General features: G+C 46.5%; 1 protein-coding gene across 6 annotated transcripts in view; it reads right to left on the reverse strand.

The window, feature by feature from the left end:
• Window positions 1–21,416, reverse strand: part of MTA1 (metastasis associated 1) — a 427,965-nt gene that overhangs the window by 282,054 nt on the left and 124,495 nt on the right. For all 6 annotated transcript variants that reach the window (XM_082242913.1, XM_082242912.1, XM_082242916.1 and 3 more), the window contains exon 7: window positions 12,605–12,707. In XM_082242913.1, coding sequence (XP_082099039.1) covers window positions 12,605–12,707 — 103 coding nt within the window. The remainder of the gene's footprint in view (window positions 1–12,604; window positions 12,708–21,416) is intronic.

The following is a 21,416-nucleotide window of genomic DNA, read 5'->3' on the forward strand; positions in this document are numbered from 1 at the left end:
AAGGAAGCCTCCTTTAATGGTTGATCAATGCCCCTATGATGGCACTGTGACTGCACCTAAACTGGGGTTTTCCTTTTAGAATGTAGGGGGATCCAGTGCTGGAGAAAAAGCATGACAGCTCTGGGGTCAAAGATGTTGATAGGAAGTTTGGCCATTTACCTTGACCATGTTCCTTAAACTGTCAAAGGATTGCATGAGTCCTCCCCAAATGGAGACACTTGCTTCTGTTGTAATAACCTTCCAATTGCAAGGACGGAAGGATGGATTTTTTTCCACTGTTAAGAGTTGAAATGGTGATCCACTAATACAAGGAAATTCTTGCTTGTGGGGATAGGTGCATGGGTAGATCCAGGGAAAGAGCCTGCTTTTTCTATGCTCATAGAATGTTTGGCTGGAGAGTTCTTGAATGGAATTGGGTGAAAGGTTATCCCTCATAAGGAGGCTACTATTAGAACCAGAAACCAAAAAAAAAAAAAAAAGCGCTTGGAGGACCGCTGTCACCCGCTAGATTGTGCGGGTGACACATTTACACTGGTGAAGTTAGGTTACACCAACAGGATGTATGATAAAATCAACAAAGTGTTTATTAAAAAAGTAGTTCAAGTAGCGTAAATAAATCAGTAAAAAACTTCATGAAGGTTTACTCACAAACGACAGTGGATGAGAAAGCAAACAACTCACTACATGAAAACCCTCTGTGTGGTGCTGGGTAAGCCTCTCAGGCTGGGCTGTGCTGTAGACCACACACACACTTTTCAGATATTTGTTAAGAAATTTTGAAAACCATGTGTCATTTTTCTACCACTTTACAATTATGTGCCACTTTGTGTTGGTCTATCACAAAATCCAAATAAAATACATTGACTTTTTTTTTGGTTGTAACAAAACAAAATGTGGAAAATTTCAAGGGGTAGGAAAACTTTTTCAAGGCACTGACTGTACCCAATCTCCCTGTAGTACTTTTTTTATACACCTCTTTATAAAAAAAAAAAACTTTCAATACACACCATCATGAAACCATAGACCACGGATAAGGATGTGTGGTCATGCACACATACCTAAATACATGCACTAGCCTTTGCGTTAGGGGTTTTATTTACCTACCTATTTACTTCTTATTCTTTATTCATCATTTTCAATTTTTTATTTAATTTTATTTTTTGTTTTTAAACACAAAAATGGTTTACAGTGCATATATAATTTGCACTTTTATGCTGTTATTATCAAAGTTCTATACGATATATACTGAATAATATGGGTCTGTGCTGCGGTGATATGCAAATGGCTTGCTGCTCTTGTAAGACATTTGCCATGTCCCTCGGCCAGCCTGCATATTTAAATCCCTCCTGCTGTCCCAGTCACGCAACTTAACAAAGAGCCATGCCTGAAACACGTTGTCAGGGTGACAGTTGTCCTCTGTACACTCCAACCATGCTGTCCCATCTGCGGCTCAGACCTCTCCCTGGCCGGCGTGTCTCCGAGAGCATGACGTCACACCCGGGCTACCGGTTCCTGGATACAGGCTTGTCATCTGTTTTGGTATCTCTCCCCAGTGAGACCGCTTTATTTTACAGAGCCACGCTCACATCCCCAGGATTCCTAAGTGAGGTATGGCTCCCTCTCCCCCCACGCCATCTGTTTATTACCATCCACGGTAAGCACAACAGTCCACACCACCACAGCACAGCCTCAAAGGCTTAGCTGGCACCATGCAGGAGGATTTTCATACAGTGAGTGGTTTGAGTAAACCTTTATGAAGTTTTCTACTCTTTTTTATTAATTGAATTACTTTTTTAATAAACAGCTGGTTGATTTTATCATAAATCCTGTTGGTGTCACCGGACTTTCACCAGTGAATATATATGTGTCACCCGCACACTCCATCAGCGGTCCTCACAACGCCTTTCATCTCAGAGAGGCAATTACTGACTTTGGTACCCATGGGTGCAATGACTACATGAAAAAAAAAAAAAAAAAAAAAAGAAGCTGATTCAGGACCTTTTGCAAATCGAATTGTCTTTGGCACTTTCTGCTGTGGATACACTGTTCTATTAGCTGGACTTTAGGGCCAAGAAAGTAAGAAAACTCTCATCCCCCTGAAACCAAAACTATTGCACAAAACTGGGTTTTCACTTTCTCAGTACACATCACTACAAGCAGTTAATTTAAGAGTGAATGGACACTGTGGGGTTGATTTACTAAAACTGGAGAGAGCAAACTCTGGTGCAGTTCTGCATGGAAGCTTATGATAAGCTTCTAACTTCAGCTTGTTCAATTAGGCTGTCTGTGCCAATTGGCCAATTGGTTTCTATGCAGCTCTCCAGTATTAGTAAATAAACCCTAAAGTGACAGACATCACGTACCAAAGAGATTTATCAAGTAAAATTGAGCTTTGACAACAGTGCAAAAAACTGGATTTTTGACTTACCGTAAAATCCTTTTCTCTGAAGTTCATTGACAGACGCAGCTCCATATCTTCTTGACCATTGGGTTATGCTGCCCACTAAGGGAGTAGGACACTAGGCAGGAAAAAAAAAAACAAAAACTTTACCATGCCTATGGGGCAGTCCCTGCAGGCATACACCCACACACTGTGCTATAGCCCTAAGTTTTGTTGCAAGCAGTATTTAGAAGAAAAAAACCCCATCCCACTCATAATTAGAGGGGCGGGTGCTGCGTCTGTCAATGAACTTCAGAGAAAAGGATTTTACGGTAAGTCAAAAATCCAATTTTCTCTATCGTTCATTGACAGGCGCAGCTCCATATCTTCTAGACCATTGGGACGTCCCAAAGAAGTATTTGCATGTAGGGTGGGAAAAAACAATGCAAAGAAAGAACGTAATTCCTCAAAGGCTAAACTTAGCCAGCCAGGTAACATGGAGCTCAACTAGGAACCCCTGGAGCTCACCTAAAACCAGCATACACCCTCAAAGAGAATAGTCTCTTTTTTTAAAAGCAGCCTGCAAAACCTTGCGGCCAAAAGAAGCATCCGAGGATGCCAACACATCCACCTTGTAGAATTTTGTGAACGTGTGCACCGACAACCAATTTGGTGCCTTGCAAACTTCACTGGTGCCTGATGGGCGCTGAGTGCCTCTTGGGCGTTTCACCAAGTAGAATTCGTTTTTACAGGGAAAGGAGCAACCTGAGACCCTTCAGTGAATAAGCCTGAACCACCATCTGCCTGATCCATCTGGATATGGTCGCAGCAGATGCAGCCAATCCTTTTCAAGGTCCTTCAGTGAGGACAAAGTCTTATTTCCTGAAAGTTTCAGTAGCCACCAGGTAAACTCTAATTGCCCGAACCACATCCAAAGAATGCAAAGCAATTTCCTTGGGATGCTTGGGCTTAGAACAGAGTGAAGGCAGCACAATGTCTTAATTCAGATGAAAATCAGAAACCACCTTGGGAAGGAACGACTAATTAGGTCGAAGTACCACTTTATCTCTGTGGACCAGCAGCTAAGGTGAACGGCAGGACAACACCGCCAATTCAGATACTCTGTGGGCAGAAGTAATAGCCACCAAAAAGGCAACCTTCTGTGACTGTGTTAGCAGAGGAATCTCCCGAATGTTCTCAAAAAGGAGGCTTTTGAAGAACAGAGAATACCAAATTAAGATCCCATGGAGGTAGCACCTCGGAGGAGCCATATGGCGAACCCCTTGAATCAAAGTGTGAATTCTTGTGTAGCTAAAGGTCCTTGGAAAAATACAGCTAAAGCCGACACTTGGTCTTTGATAGTGCCCAAAGCCAACCTCTGTTCTAACCCTTTTTTGAAGAAAGGTCAAAATCCTAGCCACTGAAAACAGGCAAGGATGCATCTTCAGAGATTCACACCATGAAATGTACGATTTCCATGTACGATGATAAATTTTCCTGGAAGTAGACTTCCTGGCCTTCAACAGTGTAGGAATCACAGAATCAGAAAGACCTCTGTCCTTCAATACTTGGCTTTCAAAAGCCACGCCGTTAAAGCCAGCGACTGTAAAGCAGGATGGAAGATTGGCCCTTGAGACAGCAGATCTTCCCTGAGAAGTCTCGAAGGAGCATCGGCGACCAACCTTACCATGTCTGTGTACCAAGACCAGCGAGGCCAGTCTGGGGCCACCAGAATGACCAGAATCCCTTCCAGCTCTATTCTGCGCAGAAGCCTCGGCAGGAGTTTGAGCAGAGGGAACACATAGATCAGCCTATACAGTCCACAAGGAGCCACCAGTGCATCTATGGCGTCGGCCAGAGGATCCCTTGACCTGGCTATAAACCTCTGAACCTTCTTGTTGAGTCGAGAAGCAAACAGGTCTACATCGGGTGTCCCCCACCGGACACAAAGGTGGTGAAACACCTCCGGGTGCAGGGACCACTCCCCTTGATCCAGCACCTGAAGACTCATGTAATCCACCTGCCAGTTTTCTACACCTGGTATGTGTACTACAGAAAGGGCTGGAACAATCTGTTCCGCCCATTCCAGGATCTCGGCCACCTCACGGGCCGCAAAGACATTCTTGGTGCCACCTTGATGATTGATGTAAGCCACAGCTGTGGCATTGTGCGATTGAATCTGAACTGGACAACCCTGTAAACGAGTTGTCCAGTGACTGAGGCAAAGCTTTATCGCTCTTCGCTCCAGAGTGTTTATCGAAAGTCTGGACTCTTCTACTGTCCAGGACCCCTGGACGCAGAGCTTCCCCAGCACTCCTCCCCAGCCAGGCAGGCTGGTGTCTGTGGTTACCAGTGGAAGGAAGAACTTGCCCTGGCGTAGGGCTAATGAGTGAAGCAGTCCTTGTGTTGTGACTCAATCAAATCATAATGTCCAAGGACTTTCGACCTTTGTTCCATTTGACAAGAATCTCCATTTGTAAGGGTCTCATGTGGAACTGAGCAAACGGAACCTCCTCCAAGGTTGACACCATCAGACCCAAGGCCCGCATGTAAGTTCGCAGAGAGGAAAGATTGCTGGTTAACAGCAAACAAATCGCCCCCCTGCAATTTTTGCAGCTTTCCTGGGGGAAGAAAAACCGTCGAAGTGGAGTCCAGAGTCAGTCCCAGATAATCCAGTCTTAATGGCAGATTTTTTTAAATTGACGTTCCAACCGAACTCTTGCAGAGTCCGTACAGTAATTGTCAAGTTGTCCAACAGGGCTGAAAGAGAGTCTGCTCTTAATGGGAGATCGTCCAAGTACCCCAGTACTGTAACCCCCTGTTGTCGCAGTAATGCCAACACTTTGGTGAAGACCCTGGGGGCGGAGGCGAGACCAAAGGGTAACGCCACAAATTGATAATGCTCTTCTCCTACAGCAAAGCGAAGAAAACGCTAGTGTCCAGCGTAAATAGGGATGTGCAGGTATGTGTCCTTGATATCTATGGAGGCCAAAAAATCTCCTTGGTGTAGAGACGCCACTACCGTACGAACGTACTCCATTCAAAACTTCTGTACCAGCACAAAGCGGTTCAGAGCCTTGAGGTCCAGGAGTGGACGTACTTTGCCTTCTTTCCTTGGCACAGTAAACAGGTATGAATAGAACCCCTGAAAGCGTTCCCGAGAAGGGAGAGGCACAATCACCTCTTGCGACAACAGATCTTGCACCGCCTCTCTTGGATCCCTTAACCAGTCTGGAGATAGGCGTAGATTGGACGGGAAGAACCTATCCGACGGTCGAGACTGGAATTCAATCTTGTAATCCCATCAGATCAGCTCGTGGACCCACTTTTCCTGAATCAAGGAAGTCCATGGTGGTTCTGGAAATAAGCAAAGTCGTCCCCCCACCCTAGAAACGGGTGAGTCGTCCCCTCATGCAGACAAGGATTTGTCCGCAGATCCAGATTGGCCTGTTCTCGGCTTACCCGACCATGTCTTCTTGGAACCCCAAGAAGACCCGTCTATTACGCGGTTCCTTGTCCCTGGTGGATTGGGGTAGAAAAGTACTCTCCCCACCCATAAGGCCTTTGATTAACTCATCCAGGAAGGATCCAAACAACCTGTCCTCTGTAAAGTGAAGGTCAGAAAGAGCCTTTTCGGAAGCCTGGTCCGCAGACCAGCTTTTCAGCCACACCATGTGTCTAATAGCAATCCCCAACACAGACACTCTGGCTACCAGTGGAGCCGCATCCAGCGACGCATCACATATATACAGAAGGGCTTGAACAATTTGGTCATATAGCTCTATCATACCTGGTGAGAGCTGCTCCATTTCCAAGTCACCTTTTGGCAACTTCGCCCATGGTGATGGTCTGTGACACCAGAGTGATCACAAAGACCGGTTTTAGTATTGAGCCCGCTAACACATGCAAACGGCGAAACAGATAGTCAATCCATCTATCCACGGGGTCTGTATATACTGGGGACTCTTCCACCAGTACCACACTCGACTTGTTTAGTCTGGAAACAGATGATCCACCTTTGGTGGCACGGTCCACCTAGTGGAAACCGCATCCGCGAAGGGGTAACCCCTTTTAAAGTGCTTTAGCACCACTAACATTTGTTTGATGCGCCCCCACTGTTCATCGACTTCTAGAATTTGCGGGTGCCAAAACACACCTGCTTCCCTGATGCTGTAGACTCATCTGCCATTTTTAAGGTTTCCCGCAACGACACTAAGTGCCTCCACCAGCGTGCTTTCCCGCGTGGCAGATGACAAGGAAATGTCCTCCTCGCCGTCGGAATGTGAAGACACAGACCCACTAGGATGGTATGCATGCGCGGTGGCCACATCTACCTCAGAATCTGAGGATACTACAGAAGCAGGTGAAGGCAAAGGGCGCGTTCAGCTAGTGGCATTTTTTAAAACTAAATCCACTTTTGACACCAGGCTTTCCAAAATTGCTGCAAAAACAGACAGGGACTGTGACCCAGGGGGTCACTCGCACTGAGGGGGTCTGTAGGTGAGATTTGGTCCTGGGACTCAATTAGCACAGAGTATAAAAATGCTGTGCGACAGTGCTGTGCGACAGAGCGTGGTGCGACTCTGGTCGTTGTGCAACTGTCAGGGTGTGCGACTGAGTGTTGTGCGACTATGAGTCAAGTGAGTGTAGCGGAGTACCAGAGGGTGAGAAGGTAGAGTTAGGAAGACAGGAAACAGCCACACAGGACAGACTAATTACTAAATCCCCATTAGATTAGATTAGTAGGTACAATGCCCGGCGGGTGTGGAGATGCAACTCGGTGTACATGATGTGGTATGTATGCGTTCCTCGATCATGCGATCAAGGGCGAATACAAATGCGCAAAATGTAAGCACGTTGCTTCCCTGGAAGCTCAGGTCCTGAATCTAGGGAAGCAGCTGGCAACACTGAGCCAAATGTCCATACCGAAGGAGAGCCAGGATCGTACCAGTCAGGCGCAGGCAGGGGCCTGCCCAGAGGTGGGCGGAGTATTGGAGGTGCAGGCATCAGAGCAGAGTAGAGGGGTGACAGTTAGGAAGGGTATGGCTAAAGTCCAACATAAAAATGCATATTAATACTAAGGAAAAGGCCTTCAAAAAATACAAGGCTGATGGGTCATTGGCAGCATTCAAGCATTACAAAGAGTGTTATAAGAAATGTAAAGACGAAATCAGGGCGGCTAAAATAGAACATGAGAGACATATAGCGGAAGAGAGTAAAAAGAACCCCAAGAAATTCTTTAAGTATATAAACAGTAAGAAAGCGAGACCAGAACACATTGGCCCCATAAAAAAGACGATTTTTTTTGGCCACAGAGGACAGGGAAAAGGCGGTAGTGTTAAATAATTTCTTCTCTTCTGTCTTCACAAAAGAATTGGGGGCTACGCTAACCCAGCTTGTAAGGCCAAACTAAACAACACACCTCAGGAAATACCGCTATGGCTAACACAAGATAGACTTAGAACTAAACTAGAGAAACTTAACATAAACAAATCACCGGGACCGGATGGCTTGCACCCGAGGGTTCTTAAAGAGCTCAGCCAGGTGATTGCCAGACCATTATTCTTGATCTTTAAGGATAGTTTATAGACGGGTATGGTGCCAGCTGATTGGAAAAAAGCCAACGTGGTACCAATATTTAAAAAAAGGGGCCGAGATATATCCGGGTAACTATAGGCCAGTCAGCCTAACATCAGTAGTCTGCAAGATTTTAAGGGACCACATACAAGACTTTAGTAATGAAAATGGTATTAGTGGTAATCAGCACGGATTCATGAAAAATCGTTCTTGCCAAGCCAATCTATTAACCTTCTATCATGAATTGAGCTGCCACCTAGATAAAGGTAAGCTTGTGGATGTGGTGTACCTGGAGGCTAAGGCCTTTGACACCGTTCCCCACAAACGCTTAGGGTTCAAACTAAGGAAGGTAGGTATGGACCATAAGTTGAGTACCTGGATAGAGAACTGGCTCCAGGGGAGGTTGCAAAGGGTGGTGATTAATGGGGAGTACTCAGATTGGGCGGGTGTGGAAAGCAGGGTCCCCCCAGCGTTCTGTCCTGGGACCAATCCTGTTTAATTTATTCATAAATGATCTGGAGGAGGGGATATCGAGTACAATCTCAGTATTTGCAGATGATACTAAATTAGGCATGCCAATATCTTCTATGCAGGATGTGGAAACCTTGCAAGCGGACCTGAACAAAATAACGGGGTGGGCAACTACATGGCAGATGAGATTTAATGTTGAAAAATGTAAAGTAATGCACTTGGGGGCCAGAAACCAGAAAGCAAGCTACTCACTAGGGGGGGAACCTCTGGGTGAGTCTAGGATGGAAAAGGACTTGGGGGTACTGGTAGACAACAGGCTTGGCAGTGGCATGCAATGCCAAGCCGCCGCAAGCAAAGCCAGCAGAATACTGGGTTGTATAAAAAAGGGGATTCACTCCAGAAATAGAGATTATTCTCCCGCTCTACAAGACTCTGGTCCGGCCACATCTGGAGTATGCTGTCCAGTTCTGGGCACCGGTCCTCAGGAAGGATGTGCTGGAACTGGAGAAAGTCCAGAGAAGGGCAACAAAAATAATTAGGGGAATGGAGGACATCAGCTATGAGGAAAGACTACAAGCACTGAACCTATTCTCTCTGGAGAAGAGACGATTGAGGGGGGATATGATATCAATGTACAAATACTGTACTGGCGACCCGAGCATAAGGAACAAACTATTCAGAGAAAGGAGATACAATAAGACACGTGGCCACTCACTAAAACTTGAGGAAAGGCGGTTTAACCTTAAAGTGCGTAAGGGGTTCTTCACTGTAAGACCGGTAAGGATGTGGAATTCTCTTCCACAAGCAGTCGTATCAGCAGGGAGCATTGATAGTTTCAAAAAACTATTAGATGGGCACCTTAAAGACCACAACATACAGGGGTATGCAATGTGCAGTTAACAGTAGACACACACACACATCGGTTGAACTGGATGGACTGATGTCTTTTTTCAACCTCACTATGTAACTATATGCAAGTAAAAAAAGCAGTGTCACTTTAATAAAAGTTGCAAAAACGTGATCCGCACCGCTGCACCAGTGGTACCACAAGTCCCAGCCCTAACATAGCCTGCAGGAGAGTGAATAACAATACCTACAGGGACCCCAGGAACATACCACCAAAACAGACTGGAGGCTTCAGAAACATTCTGTGCAGAGAATAGAAATGATCTGACACAGGAGACCGAAAGACACCTGGGTCATGCCTACAGCCAGCAATCGTGGACTTCAAGAAAATGGCCGCACTATTATTCCTAGGTGGAACTACCAAAACATGGCCGCCCATGCATTTAAATGAGAAAACTTTTTGCATTGATGCAGTGCAGAAAGACTAGAGAAAAATGGTGGCCCCCACAGCGCGCCATGCGGTCTCCAGGACCCCCAGGGGAGTTATCAGACAGCGACATTAGGGGGTCCCCAGGAGGAGACCCCCCCCCCCCCCAGGACAAACCCCCCCCCCGCAGAACCACCACAGTGGCCGCAGTACACCCCCCCCCCCCCCCAGCGGTAGGAACCTGCTTGTGGGGGGAAGGGACACCCGAGGGGGCCTGGTATCACCAAGGGGAGAGGGGAACCGAGGGATGCACAAGGGTCCAACTTTGCCAGGGAGGGGCCCACATCCACCCCAAGGCCGCCAGAGAATTGGGGGAACACTTACTCACCATACCACAGAATCAGGTGGGCGCCACTCCGAACAGACTACCTCCCACCCGGGGTGGGGGTGCTGACGGCCAGGGGGTACACTGCGACTCATGGCATCTCAAGTCGTGTGCGTCCCGGCGAGGTGTTTCACTCACGGGCCCGCCCCCGTCCATCGGGGCTCTGTCATGGCGTGGCCTAGTGCTGGACTATAACCTGCTCACACTCGCTGGCCAAGCTGAGAGACCTTAAGGATCTAGAATATCCAGTCCAAAATCCAGGCGGCTGTTGCTTGTAGTTCTCTCAGGAACACTAACTAAAAAATAAAGTCTTACAAAAAAGGTTCCTAAGACTGAAGACCCAGCAGGGAACTAGGTCCTACTCCTAAACTAGGCAGAAACAAACTGAGGGCTATAGCAGAGTGTGTGGGTGTATGCCTGCAAGGACTGCACAATAGGCATGGTAAAGATTTTTCCTGCCTAGTGTCCTACTCCTGTAGGGGGCAGCATAACCCAATGGTCAAGAAGATATGGAGTTGTGTCTGTCAATGAACGATCGAGAAATCTAAATGTTTCAAGGTGCGAAACAGAAGCATCTCTGAAACCAAACTTATGCTCTTCAGTATAAAAGTAGAAATTGGATCAATGGCTCTAAATAATGAAGTGGTAATTAAAGTGTCTGCATATATAACAAAGGTAAATATAAATGTTATTGAAATGCTTGCAATAATATCCAGCTGCTTATCCTTCATGTGTGCAGCAGATACAGGTTCCCAAGGGGGATGAAGCCCACTGTGCATAGACTCACTATACACATTGATGCTGACCTAAATCCGAAGCTGCAACTGCAGCTCAATGAAGATCTCATATGGCTGGGGGTCTTAGCCCTGGAAATGTGCCTACCACTATGGATCCTTCTCTTGCTGCTTGGCAGTGCAGCCTGGGCGAATACGCTGCAGTAGTATTGGGTGGATTGGCAACAATGGCTTTCAGGCATGCCCCTGTGTGAACAAGGGCTGCAAGGGGAGGGGTGGTGGGTAGCGGGAGTGAGCACCATATCAGCTACCAACTGAGTGCCTTGTTTTAAAGACAATTGTCAGTGTGGAGGCAATACTTTGCAGTATTTTGTGGGTACAAGGACTGTGGCATATGTGTTTGGATAGGAAATTGGCTAAAAGATAGAATTCAGAGAGTAGTGGTTAATGATGCTTACTCTGAATGGTCTAAGGTTATCAGTGGAGTACTCCAAGGTTCAGCATTGGGACCCTTACTTTTTAATATCTTTATAAATTATATAGGGTCTGGGAATAAAAGTACCATTTCAGTCTTTGCAGATGACACCAAGCTTTGCAGTGGAATAAGTTCCTTACAGGAGGTCTCCAACTTACAAGTCGACCTTAATGCACTGTTTCATTGGGCAACTATGTGGCAAATTAGGTTAAATGTTGATAAATGTAAAGTTATGCACTTGGGGGCTAAGAATATGCATACATCACACATACTAGTAGAACTGGGGGAATCCATAGTGGAGAAGGATCTGGGTGTTCTGGTAGATCCGAAGCTTAATAATAGCATGCAATGCCAAGGTGCTGTTTCCAAAGCAAAGTCCTTTCTTGTATTAACAGAGGCATGGACTCGAGAGAGAGAGAGATAATTTTGCCCCTGTACAAACCATTGGTAAGACCTTCTCTGGAATATGCAGTTCAGTTCTGGGCACCAGTTCTCAAAAAGGAAATCAGGGAACTGGAGAAAGTGCAGAGAAGGGCAACCAAACTGATAAGAGGCATGGAGGAGCTCAGCTATGAGGAAAGATTAGACTCTGAATTTTAAACTGAATTTATTCTTTCTTAAGAAGAGGAGATTAAGGGGGGATATGATCAACATGTATAAATACATAAGGAGCCCATATAGTGAACTTGGTGTTGAGTTATTCAATTTAAGGTCATCACAGAAGACAAGGGGCACTCTTTACGTTTACAGGAAGGGATTTTTTTCCCCTGCTGTAGCAAATTGCATCATGGTTTGCTGGGGTTCTTCGCCTCTTCCTCTGGATCAACTGCGGGTATAGGATTGCGAATATGGGATTGTATGGTTGTGTTTTCTTTACTGTTTTTTGTTTTTTATTGGTTAAGCCAGATGGATTTGTGTCTTTTTCAACCTGACTAACTATGTAACTATGTGTTCAGGGCCTTGTAGATGTGGTTTATTCATCCCTTTTCAAGTCACTTCCACGGTTGCATTAAAACTTGCCACAACCACCATCTCCTGAACTTGTTTCTGCTTTATATCCTAGGGTGTCTTTCATAATCTTGGTCATGCTCACATTCTATTACACTGTATTGACAATAGTGGCGATAAAGACAGGCAGAATACCTTTATGGGCATTGTTCATGCTTACACTATTCAGACATTCATTAAAAATGAGCCTGGAAGGGGAAAGAGGTCCAAATCAATCTTGTAGACAAGCCTGCTGCATTCAGAAAACATCCTATAATAGCAAGTATATAATTTATGCAAAAATTAATATGTTATTCCTTACCGAGCTACTACTAAAAACTGATCTATCTGTTTGTCTGTAAGGGGGTTGCTTGCTTCCCAAACTTTAGTTTCAAGGTCAGCTTGGTCTCTTCCATCTTCTACTCCTGTATATCAGCCAGATATAAAAACAGAACAAATTACAGGGAAATATTTAGATAATGGAACAAAACTGCACTAAAAACAAATGACTGATTCTTCTGTGAGACTTCGAAAAAAAAATTGGATTTTTGTCTTACCGTAAAATCCTTTTTTTCTGATGTTCATTGACGGACACAACTCCTCAATCTTCTTAACCATTGGGTATGCTTCCCCTCCTAGAGGAGTAGGACACTAGGCAGGAAAAAGCAGTTTTGTTGCAAGCAGTGTCAGAAGAAAAATAACTCAACTCAATAGAGGGGTGGGTGCTGCTGTGTCCATCAATGAACATCAGAGAAAACTGGATTTTTTTAAGAACTTACCATAAAAACATTTCCTCTAAGGTTTGACAGGCGCAGCTCCATCATCTCTAGACCAATGGGTTATGCTCCTCCAATCAGGAAGAGGCACTAGGCAGGAAAAAAGTTTAACTACGCCTATGGGGCCGTCCCTGCAGGCATAACCCCACACACTCTGCTATCAGCAAACAGTTTAGTTGCAAGCATTGTTTAGAATACAAAAAAAAAAAAAAAAAATTCACTCAGAAGTAGAGGGACGGGTGCTGCGTCTGTCAAACTTCAGAGAAAAGGATTTTACGGTAAGTTCTTACAAAAATCCAGTTTTCTCTATCGTTCATCGAGAGACGCAGCTCCATCTTCTCTAGAGCAATGGGATGTCCTAAAGCAGTATAATCATGAGTGGTGGGAAGACAAACGCAAGAAGAAGCAATTCCTCAAAGGTTAAACCCTAGCCAATCAGGTAACATGGAGCTCAACCAGGAACAACTGGAGCTTACCTTGAAAAAACATACACCCTCAAAGAGAAACAAAAAATGATTCACTTTAAAAAGCAGCCTGAAAACCTTGCAGCCAAAAAGTTAGCATCCGAAAATGCCAAGACATCTACTTCGTAGAATTTTTGAGCGTATGCACAGACGAACAAGTTGCCGCCTTGCAAACTTGCATCACTGACGCCTGATGAAGAAAAGCCAAAGAGGCACTCAGCGCTCTATTAGAATGCACCTGCACTGGGAAAAGTAGGAACGTGACCCTTCAATGAAAAAGTCTGAACTACCGTCTGCCCGATCCATCTGTATATGGTCGTAGCAGATGCAGTCAATCCTTTGAGGTCCTTTGGTAAGAATGGAAAGAGTGTCTGATTTTCTAAAAGACTCAGTGGCCTCCAGGTAAACCCTGATCGCCCGCACCAAAGCCAAAGAATGCAATGCAATTTCCTTGGAATGCTTTGGCTTAGGACAAAGTGAAGGCAGCACAATGTCTTCATTCAAATGAAAATCAGAAACCACCTTGGGAAGAAACGACGGATTAGGTCGGAGTACCATTTTATCTCTGTGGACCACAAGATAAGGTGAGCAGCAGGACAACGCCGCCAATTCAGATACTCTGCGGGCAGAAGTAATAGCCACCAAAAAGGCAACCTTCTGAGACAAGGCAAGCAGAGGAATCTGCCCAATGTTCTCAAAGGGTGGTTTTTGAAGAACAGATAATACCAAATTCAGATCCCACGGAGGTAGCAGGGATCGCCTCGGGGGAGCCATATGGCAAACCCCCTGAATAAAAGTGCGAATTAGGGCATGCATAGCTAAAGGGCGTTGGAAAAACACAGCCAGAGCGGACACTTGGCCTTTGATAGTGACCAAAGCCAACCGCTGTTCATCACCTTTTTGAAGAAAAGTCAAAACCCTAGCCACCGAGAGCAAGCGAGGGTGCACCTTCAATGATTCACACCATGAAATGTACAATTTTCACGTACGATGATAGATCTTCCTGGAAGGAGACTTCCTGGCCTTCAGTAGTGTAGGAATCACTGAATCAGAAAGACCTCTATCCTTCAATACCTGGCTTTCAATAGCCACGCCGTTAAAGCCAGCGCAGAACTTACCCAGCACCCCTACCCAGCCTGACAGGCTGGCGTCTGTGGTTACCACCGTCCAATACAACGGAAGGAAGGAAGGAAGGAAGGACACTAGTGCTAACGAGTGAAGCCACAATAGAAGAGCAGTCTGTGTTGTGACTCAACCGAATCAAAGCGTCCTAGGACTTTGGATCATTGTTCTATTTGACGAGAATCTCCCTTTGTAAGGGTCTCGTGTGGAACTGAGCAAACGAAACCACCTCAAAGGTTGACACCATCAGACCCAAGGCATGCAAGTCCGCAGAGAGGACAGATTGCTTGCCAACAGCAAACGGATCGCCCCCTGCAACTTGTGCAGCTTGTCCGAAGGAAGAAAGACTCTCGCCAAAGCAGAAACCAGAGTCAGGCCCAGATAATCCAGTCTTAATGAAGGTATCAGGACAGATTTTTTTTAATTGATGTTTTTCTAACCGAACTCTTGCAGAGTCTGTACAGTGATAGTCAAGTCGCCCAACAGGGCTGTATGAGAGCCATCCCTTAAAAGGAGATCGTCCAGGTATCCCAGAACCCAAATCCCCCATTGGCGCAGTAATGCCAACACCGGAGCCAGCACCTTGATTAAGACCCTGGGGGCGGAGGAGAGACCAAAGGGTAAACGCTACAACTGATAATGCTCGTCTCCTACAGCGAAGCAAAGAAAACGCTGGTGTCCCGCGTAGATAGGGACGTGTAGATATGCGCCCTTGAGATACAGGCCAAAAAGTCTTCTTGGTGTAGAGACGCCACTACCGTTTGAAGAGATTCCATTCGAAACTCTGTACCTCGGTTCACCTTGAGGTCCAGAATTGGACGAGGTCCAGAATTGGACGTACTTAGCCTTCTTTTCTGGGCAAAGTAAACCGGTTTGAAAAGAATCCCTGAAAGCGTTCCCGAGAGGGAACCGTCACAATCACCCGTTGCTCCTGTGTGCCGAAGTCACAAAGGGGCTGCCTGTGTGCTGGAAAATAAGGGCCCCATCTATTACGTGGTGACTCGCCCTTAGCGGACCCAAAAGGTGGTCCCCCGTAAAGGGGAGATCTGTAGAGCCTTTTTAGAAGCCTGACCAGCAGACCAGCTTTTTAGCCACACAAAGTGGTTACCAATATTGCGTTTAGAATGCCACAGACGTGCGACAATTTTGTCCTGCGGGCCTGAGGGAACCGGCGCCCCCATGTTAAAATTTTCTGCACCGATACAATTAGTGCAGCCAACAGCGCCCTTGAATGTGCAGTAAAAAGTCAGGCACTTCTGACAGCCTGACATGGTACTTGGACAGCCGCGAGTGGGCCGCAAGCAGCAGCCTCAATTTTCGGACCGAACCAGCCACGTGAGGCGCTGACCTGTGGATGAAGAAACAGCCGCTCTCCCTCCAGCCTAAAACCGCCGCAGGGAGCCCAAAAGACATTCCTGCCCCAGTTACTAATCCTCAGGGGGCCAGGAACTTGCTCAAAGACAGCCCAGTCAGCAAAAACCGCATCCATCCCCTTACTGGAGCAAGTGGCAAAGCCAGCTCCTACTAAATCCTGGTAGGGGAAGTGGGGGGGCATGGGGGTAGGATGGGGCCAAAAGACCACCGTAAATGTTAGAGGGGCTGGGGGAATGGAAGAGAACCCGGGGGTCTGACCATCCCAAGGAGGAGCCCACGTCCACCTCGAGACCGCCAGAGGTTTAGGGGGGACAATATACTCACTATACGATACCAGGTGGGCACAACATTGAAACAGAACATCTCCCACCCGGGATGGGGGTGCTGTCAACCAGGGGGAAGCTGCGACTCAGGGTGTTCCAGGTGGTTGCGTCCCAGTGAGACGGTCGTGGCGAGGCCTAGTTCTGGACTATAACCAGCTCACGCTTGCTGGCCAAGCTGGGAGACCTTAAGCATCAGGATTATCCAGTGCAAAACCACAGCCGGCTGTTGCTTGTAGTGCCTCTGGATTTTGGTCCGTCAGGAAATAACTTGTGTAAAAAAAAAAAAATACCAACACAAATTTCCCTGGTAAAAGCGAAGACCGAAGTCCCAGCAGGGAGCTAGGGCCTATTCCTAAAACTAGGCAGAAACAAACTGTTTGCTGAGTGTGTGGTGTTATGCCTGCAGGGACAGCCCGATAGGCGTGGTTAAACTTTTTTCCTGCCTAGTGCCTATTCCTGATTGGAAGAGCATAACCCATTGGTCTACAGAATATGGTGCTGCGTCTGTCGAACGATAATAATCGAATATTCTCTTTCTTTCATTGACACAGCTCCAGAATCTTCTTAACCATTGGGATGTCCCAAAGCAGTGTTAAACATGAGGGGTGGGAAAAAGACAGCAGAAAAAAAAATCCCAAAAAGGCTAAACCTAGCCAACCAGGTAACATGGAGCCCAACCAGGAACTGGAGCTCATCTGAAAACAATACACCCTCAAAGAGGACAAGGTCCTCTCAAACAGCGGCCTGCAAAACCTTGCAGCCAAAAGCAGCATCTGCCAATACATCCACTTTATAAAATTTTGTGAAAGTGTGCACAGACGACAAGGTGGCTGCCTTGCAAACCTGTATCACTGACGCCTGATGCCGGAAAACCCAAGAGGCACTAAGCGCCCGCGTAGAAAGTGCCTTAACAGGGAAAGGAGGAACCTAAACCTTGATGGAATATTCCTGCACCACCGTCTTGACTTGTCCATCTGGAAATGGTCGCGGCAGACACGACCAACCCTCTGCCAGGTCCATCCCTAAGGACAAACAGTAAGGCTGATTTCATAAACGTCTCCGTTGCCGCAAGGTACACCCTGAGTGCCTGACCTACATCCAGAGAGTGCAAGGCAATCCCACTAGGATCAAATTAACATGAACCATGTAGCGCTAACATACAAAGTGATACAAAATAAATGACTTGAATCCAAAATAACATGTGTTGTGAGCCATTTTGAAAACCGGTGTAAAGGGACCACAAATCCAACAGGTGAAAGTGGATAAAGTGACAACGATCAATAAAGTCTGTGAAAAAAGTCCTTTACAAATCCTCAATAAAGAGGAAAAAAAAGATAAAACAGCACACTAAAAAGAACCACAAGTCCCAGCAGGTGTATGATATATATGATACATATATATGATATATGATGGAACATATAAAATAAAAACTGACGCCCCAGACGACGTCAACCTATGACGAAACGCGTCGGACTGTGCCAGACGTGACGTCACCATGCCCCCTTTTGCCGTCTCCAGATTGTCAGTGAGAACGCGGGACGCAGCGGTTTTACTGTTTGCTACAACGCTTTTGTGATATGCCTGTTTTTATGGGGATTTATGCAATGGCAACTTTTAAATAAACAGATCATCGTTTTTATTCAGTACTACGCTATGTGCCTCTTTCATCTTCCCTCCCAATATACGGTTTACCCTATGGTTTTGTCCGGTACATCATGATGACTGACCTTTGGGGATTCTGCACACCTGCTCTGTTTTTGAGTGCTTGTGGCCAGCTCATTAGGTTGGATGGCCATGGGATTTTGGTAAGCAGCCAATTTATATGTTCCTCCATTCACCGATGGATTTCCTTCTACGCATGCTGGGAAGAGCTATCTTGGATATCATACACCTGCTGGAACTTGTGGTTCTTTTTAGTGTGCCGTTTTAACTTTTTTTTTCCTATTATTGAGGATTTTTATTTGAGGACTTTTTTCACAGACTTTATCGATCATTGTCACTTTATCCACTTTCACCTGCTGGGAATTTGTGGTCCCTTTACACCGGTTTTCAAAATATCTCACAACACGTTACTTTGGATTCAAGTAATTTATTTTGTATCACTTTGTATGTTAGCGCTACACGGTACATGTTCATTTGATATTTGATTTTCTCTATAGATCAGTGTTAGCAGCTTTCTCTGTACATACACACATTTTCACATATTTCACTTTTCATTGGCTTCACATAGTGCATAAAATTAGTTCGATTTATAATCCCACTAGGATGTTTAGACTTCGGACACAGGGAAGGAAACACAATGTCTTCATTCAGATGAAAACCAGAAAACAACCTTAGGAATTAAAGACTGACAAGGGCGAAGCATCTCTGCGAGCCACCAGGTAAGGTGAAAGACAAGACAACGCTGCCAGCTCCAGCATCCTGTGTGCAGAAGTAATAGCCACCAAGAAGGCTACCTTCTGGGACAATGTAAGCAGAGGAAACTCGCAAATATTTTTGAAAAGGCAGTTACTGTAGAACGGACAGCACCAAATTGAGATCCCACGGAGGCAACGGAGACCGTACTGGGGGAGCCAAGTGGCAAACCCTCTGAATAAAGATGCAAACCAAAGAATGCACAGCCCAAGGATGGTAAAGGAAAACCGCCAAGGCAGAAAACCTGACCCTTAACAGGACCTAAGGCCATGCGCTGCTCAACACCTCATTGGAGGAATGCCAAAATCTGAGCCACCGAAAGGGAACGGGGATGACCCCCAAGAGACTCACACCATGCAATGTACGTCTTCCAGGCGTGATGGCAAATCTTCCTAGAGGTAGATTTTCTAGCCTTTATATAGTGTGGAAATCTCAGATTCAAACAACCCCCTATCCTTCAGGGGCTTTCAACAGTGAAGCAGCCGTTAAAGCCAGCGACTGTAAAGCAGGATGGAAGATTGGCCCTTGAGCCAGTAGATCTTCTCTAAAAGGAAGTTTCCAATGGGCATCGGCGACCGTCCATACCAGATCGGCGAGGGCAGTCTGGAGCCAGTAGGATGATCGGATTCCTTCTGCCTCGATCCTCGGCAGAAGTTTTAGTGGGGGAAAGGCGTATATAAGATGATACTGGCCCCAAGGAGCCACCAGTACGTCTGTGGAGTAGGCCAGAAGATTCCGAGACCTTGCCTCAATTCTATGTACCTTCCTGTTGAAATGAGAGGCCAACAGGTAAACCTCAGAAGTTCGCTACCAGGGACAGCTGAACCTTAGAATGCCGACTACCTCCCGTGCCGCCTGGACACTTCTTGTGCCCCCTTAGTGATTGGCATACACCACGGCAATGGCATTGTCTCATTGAATCCTTACCAGGCACCCCTAAAGACGATTTGTCCAATGAGCCAGACAAATCTCATCGCCAAAAGTTCCAGTATATTGATCAGTAGCCCTGACTCCTCCAGAGTCCAGACCCCTTGAGCACATCCGTGCCAAAACCACCTCTCCACTTGGACAGGCTGGCAACCATATAGACCACAGTCCAGTACAGGGGAGGGAAGGATTTGCCCTGTTGAAGCGTCGGAGAGCAAAGCCATCATATCAGAGACCCTCTCGTATTTCGGCTCAACAGGATAAGACTATCTAGAGACTTTGGATACTTGTCCCACTCGGCAGGAGTCTCTCTTTGCAGAGGTCTTGAGTGGTACTGTGCAAACGGAACTGTCTCAGAAAAGGTAGACCCCATCAGGCACAGCACCCGAATGCAAGTCCTGAAAGATAACAGACTGCTGGACAACAGGAGTAACTTGTGGACCCCCCTGTATTGAATAAGGGAGGTCCATGGGTCCGGAAAGAAATGAAGACGTCCCCCCCCCCCCCACCTCAGACACAGGTGAGGGCGCCCCTTCAGGCAGAAGAGGGCTTGTCTGCAGGTCTGGAAGAACCTGCTCTCGGCTTACCAGTCCAGGTCCTCTTGGAATCTCCTGAGGAGGTCCTGACAGACTTCGATCCTTTGTCTTGAGATCATGAGAGAAGAAAAGGCTACATATGAGCCGAGAAAAAAAAAAAAAAGGCCCACATGTGCGACAAGACTTCTTGCCCCTGGCAGCCTGTGGAAGATGGGTACTCTTCCTCCTTGTAAGACCCTTAATGATATCATCTATATTATGAGCCGAAGGACCACTTGTCAGGGTGCCAGGAAACCAGACCACACGAAGATGCAAGAAGCAGCTTATTAGGGCAGTAACAAATGCACAGCAAGAGTGAGGAGCGAAATCTGGACTTTACCCCAGCTGTTCCTGAAGCTGGTAGTCACCCAAGCCGGGATCAAGTCTAGAAGCGAGTAGTCATTCAGACCGGGGTAGAATCCAGTAGCGGGTAGTCTGCCAATGCCGCATCGTCTGCCTATACTTGGGGGGTCGTCTGCCGATGTGGGAATCGAGAGCCAGGAAAGTGGTCAGCCAAGCCAAGTCATGAACGGAGGAACAAGGAGAACAGAAAACTGCTAGCAGTGATGCACCTTGGAGCATAAACACAAGGGCAAGGAATGCAAGCTATCAGGCGATATATATATATATAGTCAAGTGTGCAACATCCCCTCATTGGCCCCTCCTTTGCTGAGCAGAAAACTGTTTCCGAGGAAAGCGAGCATGGAAAGCGCAGAGAAGGGCGTGAGCATGATCAGTGGAGGGAACCCAGGAGCGCTCCCCAGGACCATAACCCTTCCAGTGTACCATGGATTCAACCAGACCTCAGAAAGACGAGAATCCAAGATGCTGCTAACCTCATACTCCTCATGATTGCCCACAGGAATGGGACGAGGGCAAGGAAGAGAAGAAGTATAGCAATTGCAAAGCAGTGACTTCAAAAGAGACACACGAACGACATTGGAGATACGCATGCCAGGAGGAAGATCAAGGGCATAGGCCACCAGGTTCACCTTACAGAGGATGCAAAAAGGCCCGACAAAACAGGGGGGTGCCAGTTTAGGAGTGGGCACCCTGAGGTTGAGATTACGGGTGGATAACCACACCCTCTCCCCGACCTGGTACGAAGGAGCAGATAAAAATCTCCAGTCTGTCTGGAGCTTCTGACGCTGTGCCGAG

This window comes from Pelophylax lessonae (genome assembly GCF_965119305.1).
Source record: "Pelophylax lessonae genome assembly, chromosome: 13".
Classification (NCBI taxonomy): Eukaryota; Metazoa; Chordata; class Amphibia; order Anura; family Ranidae; genus Pelophylax; species Pelophylax lessonae.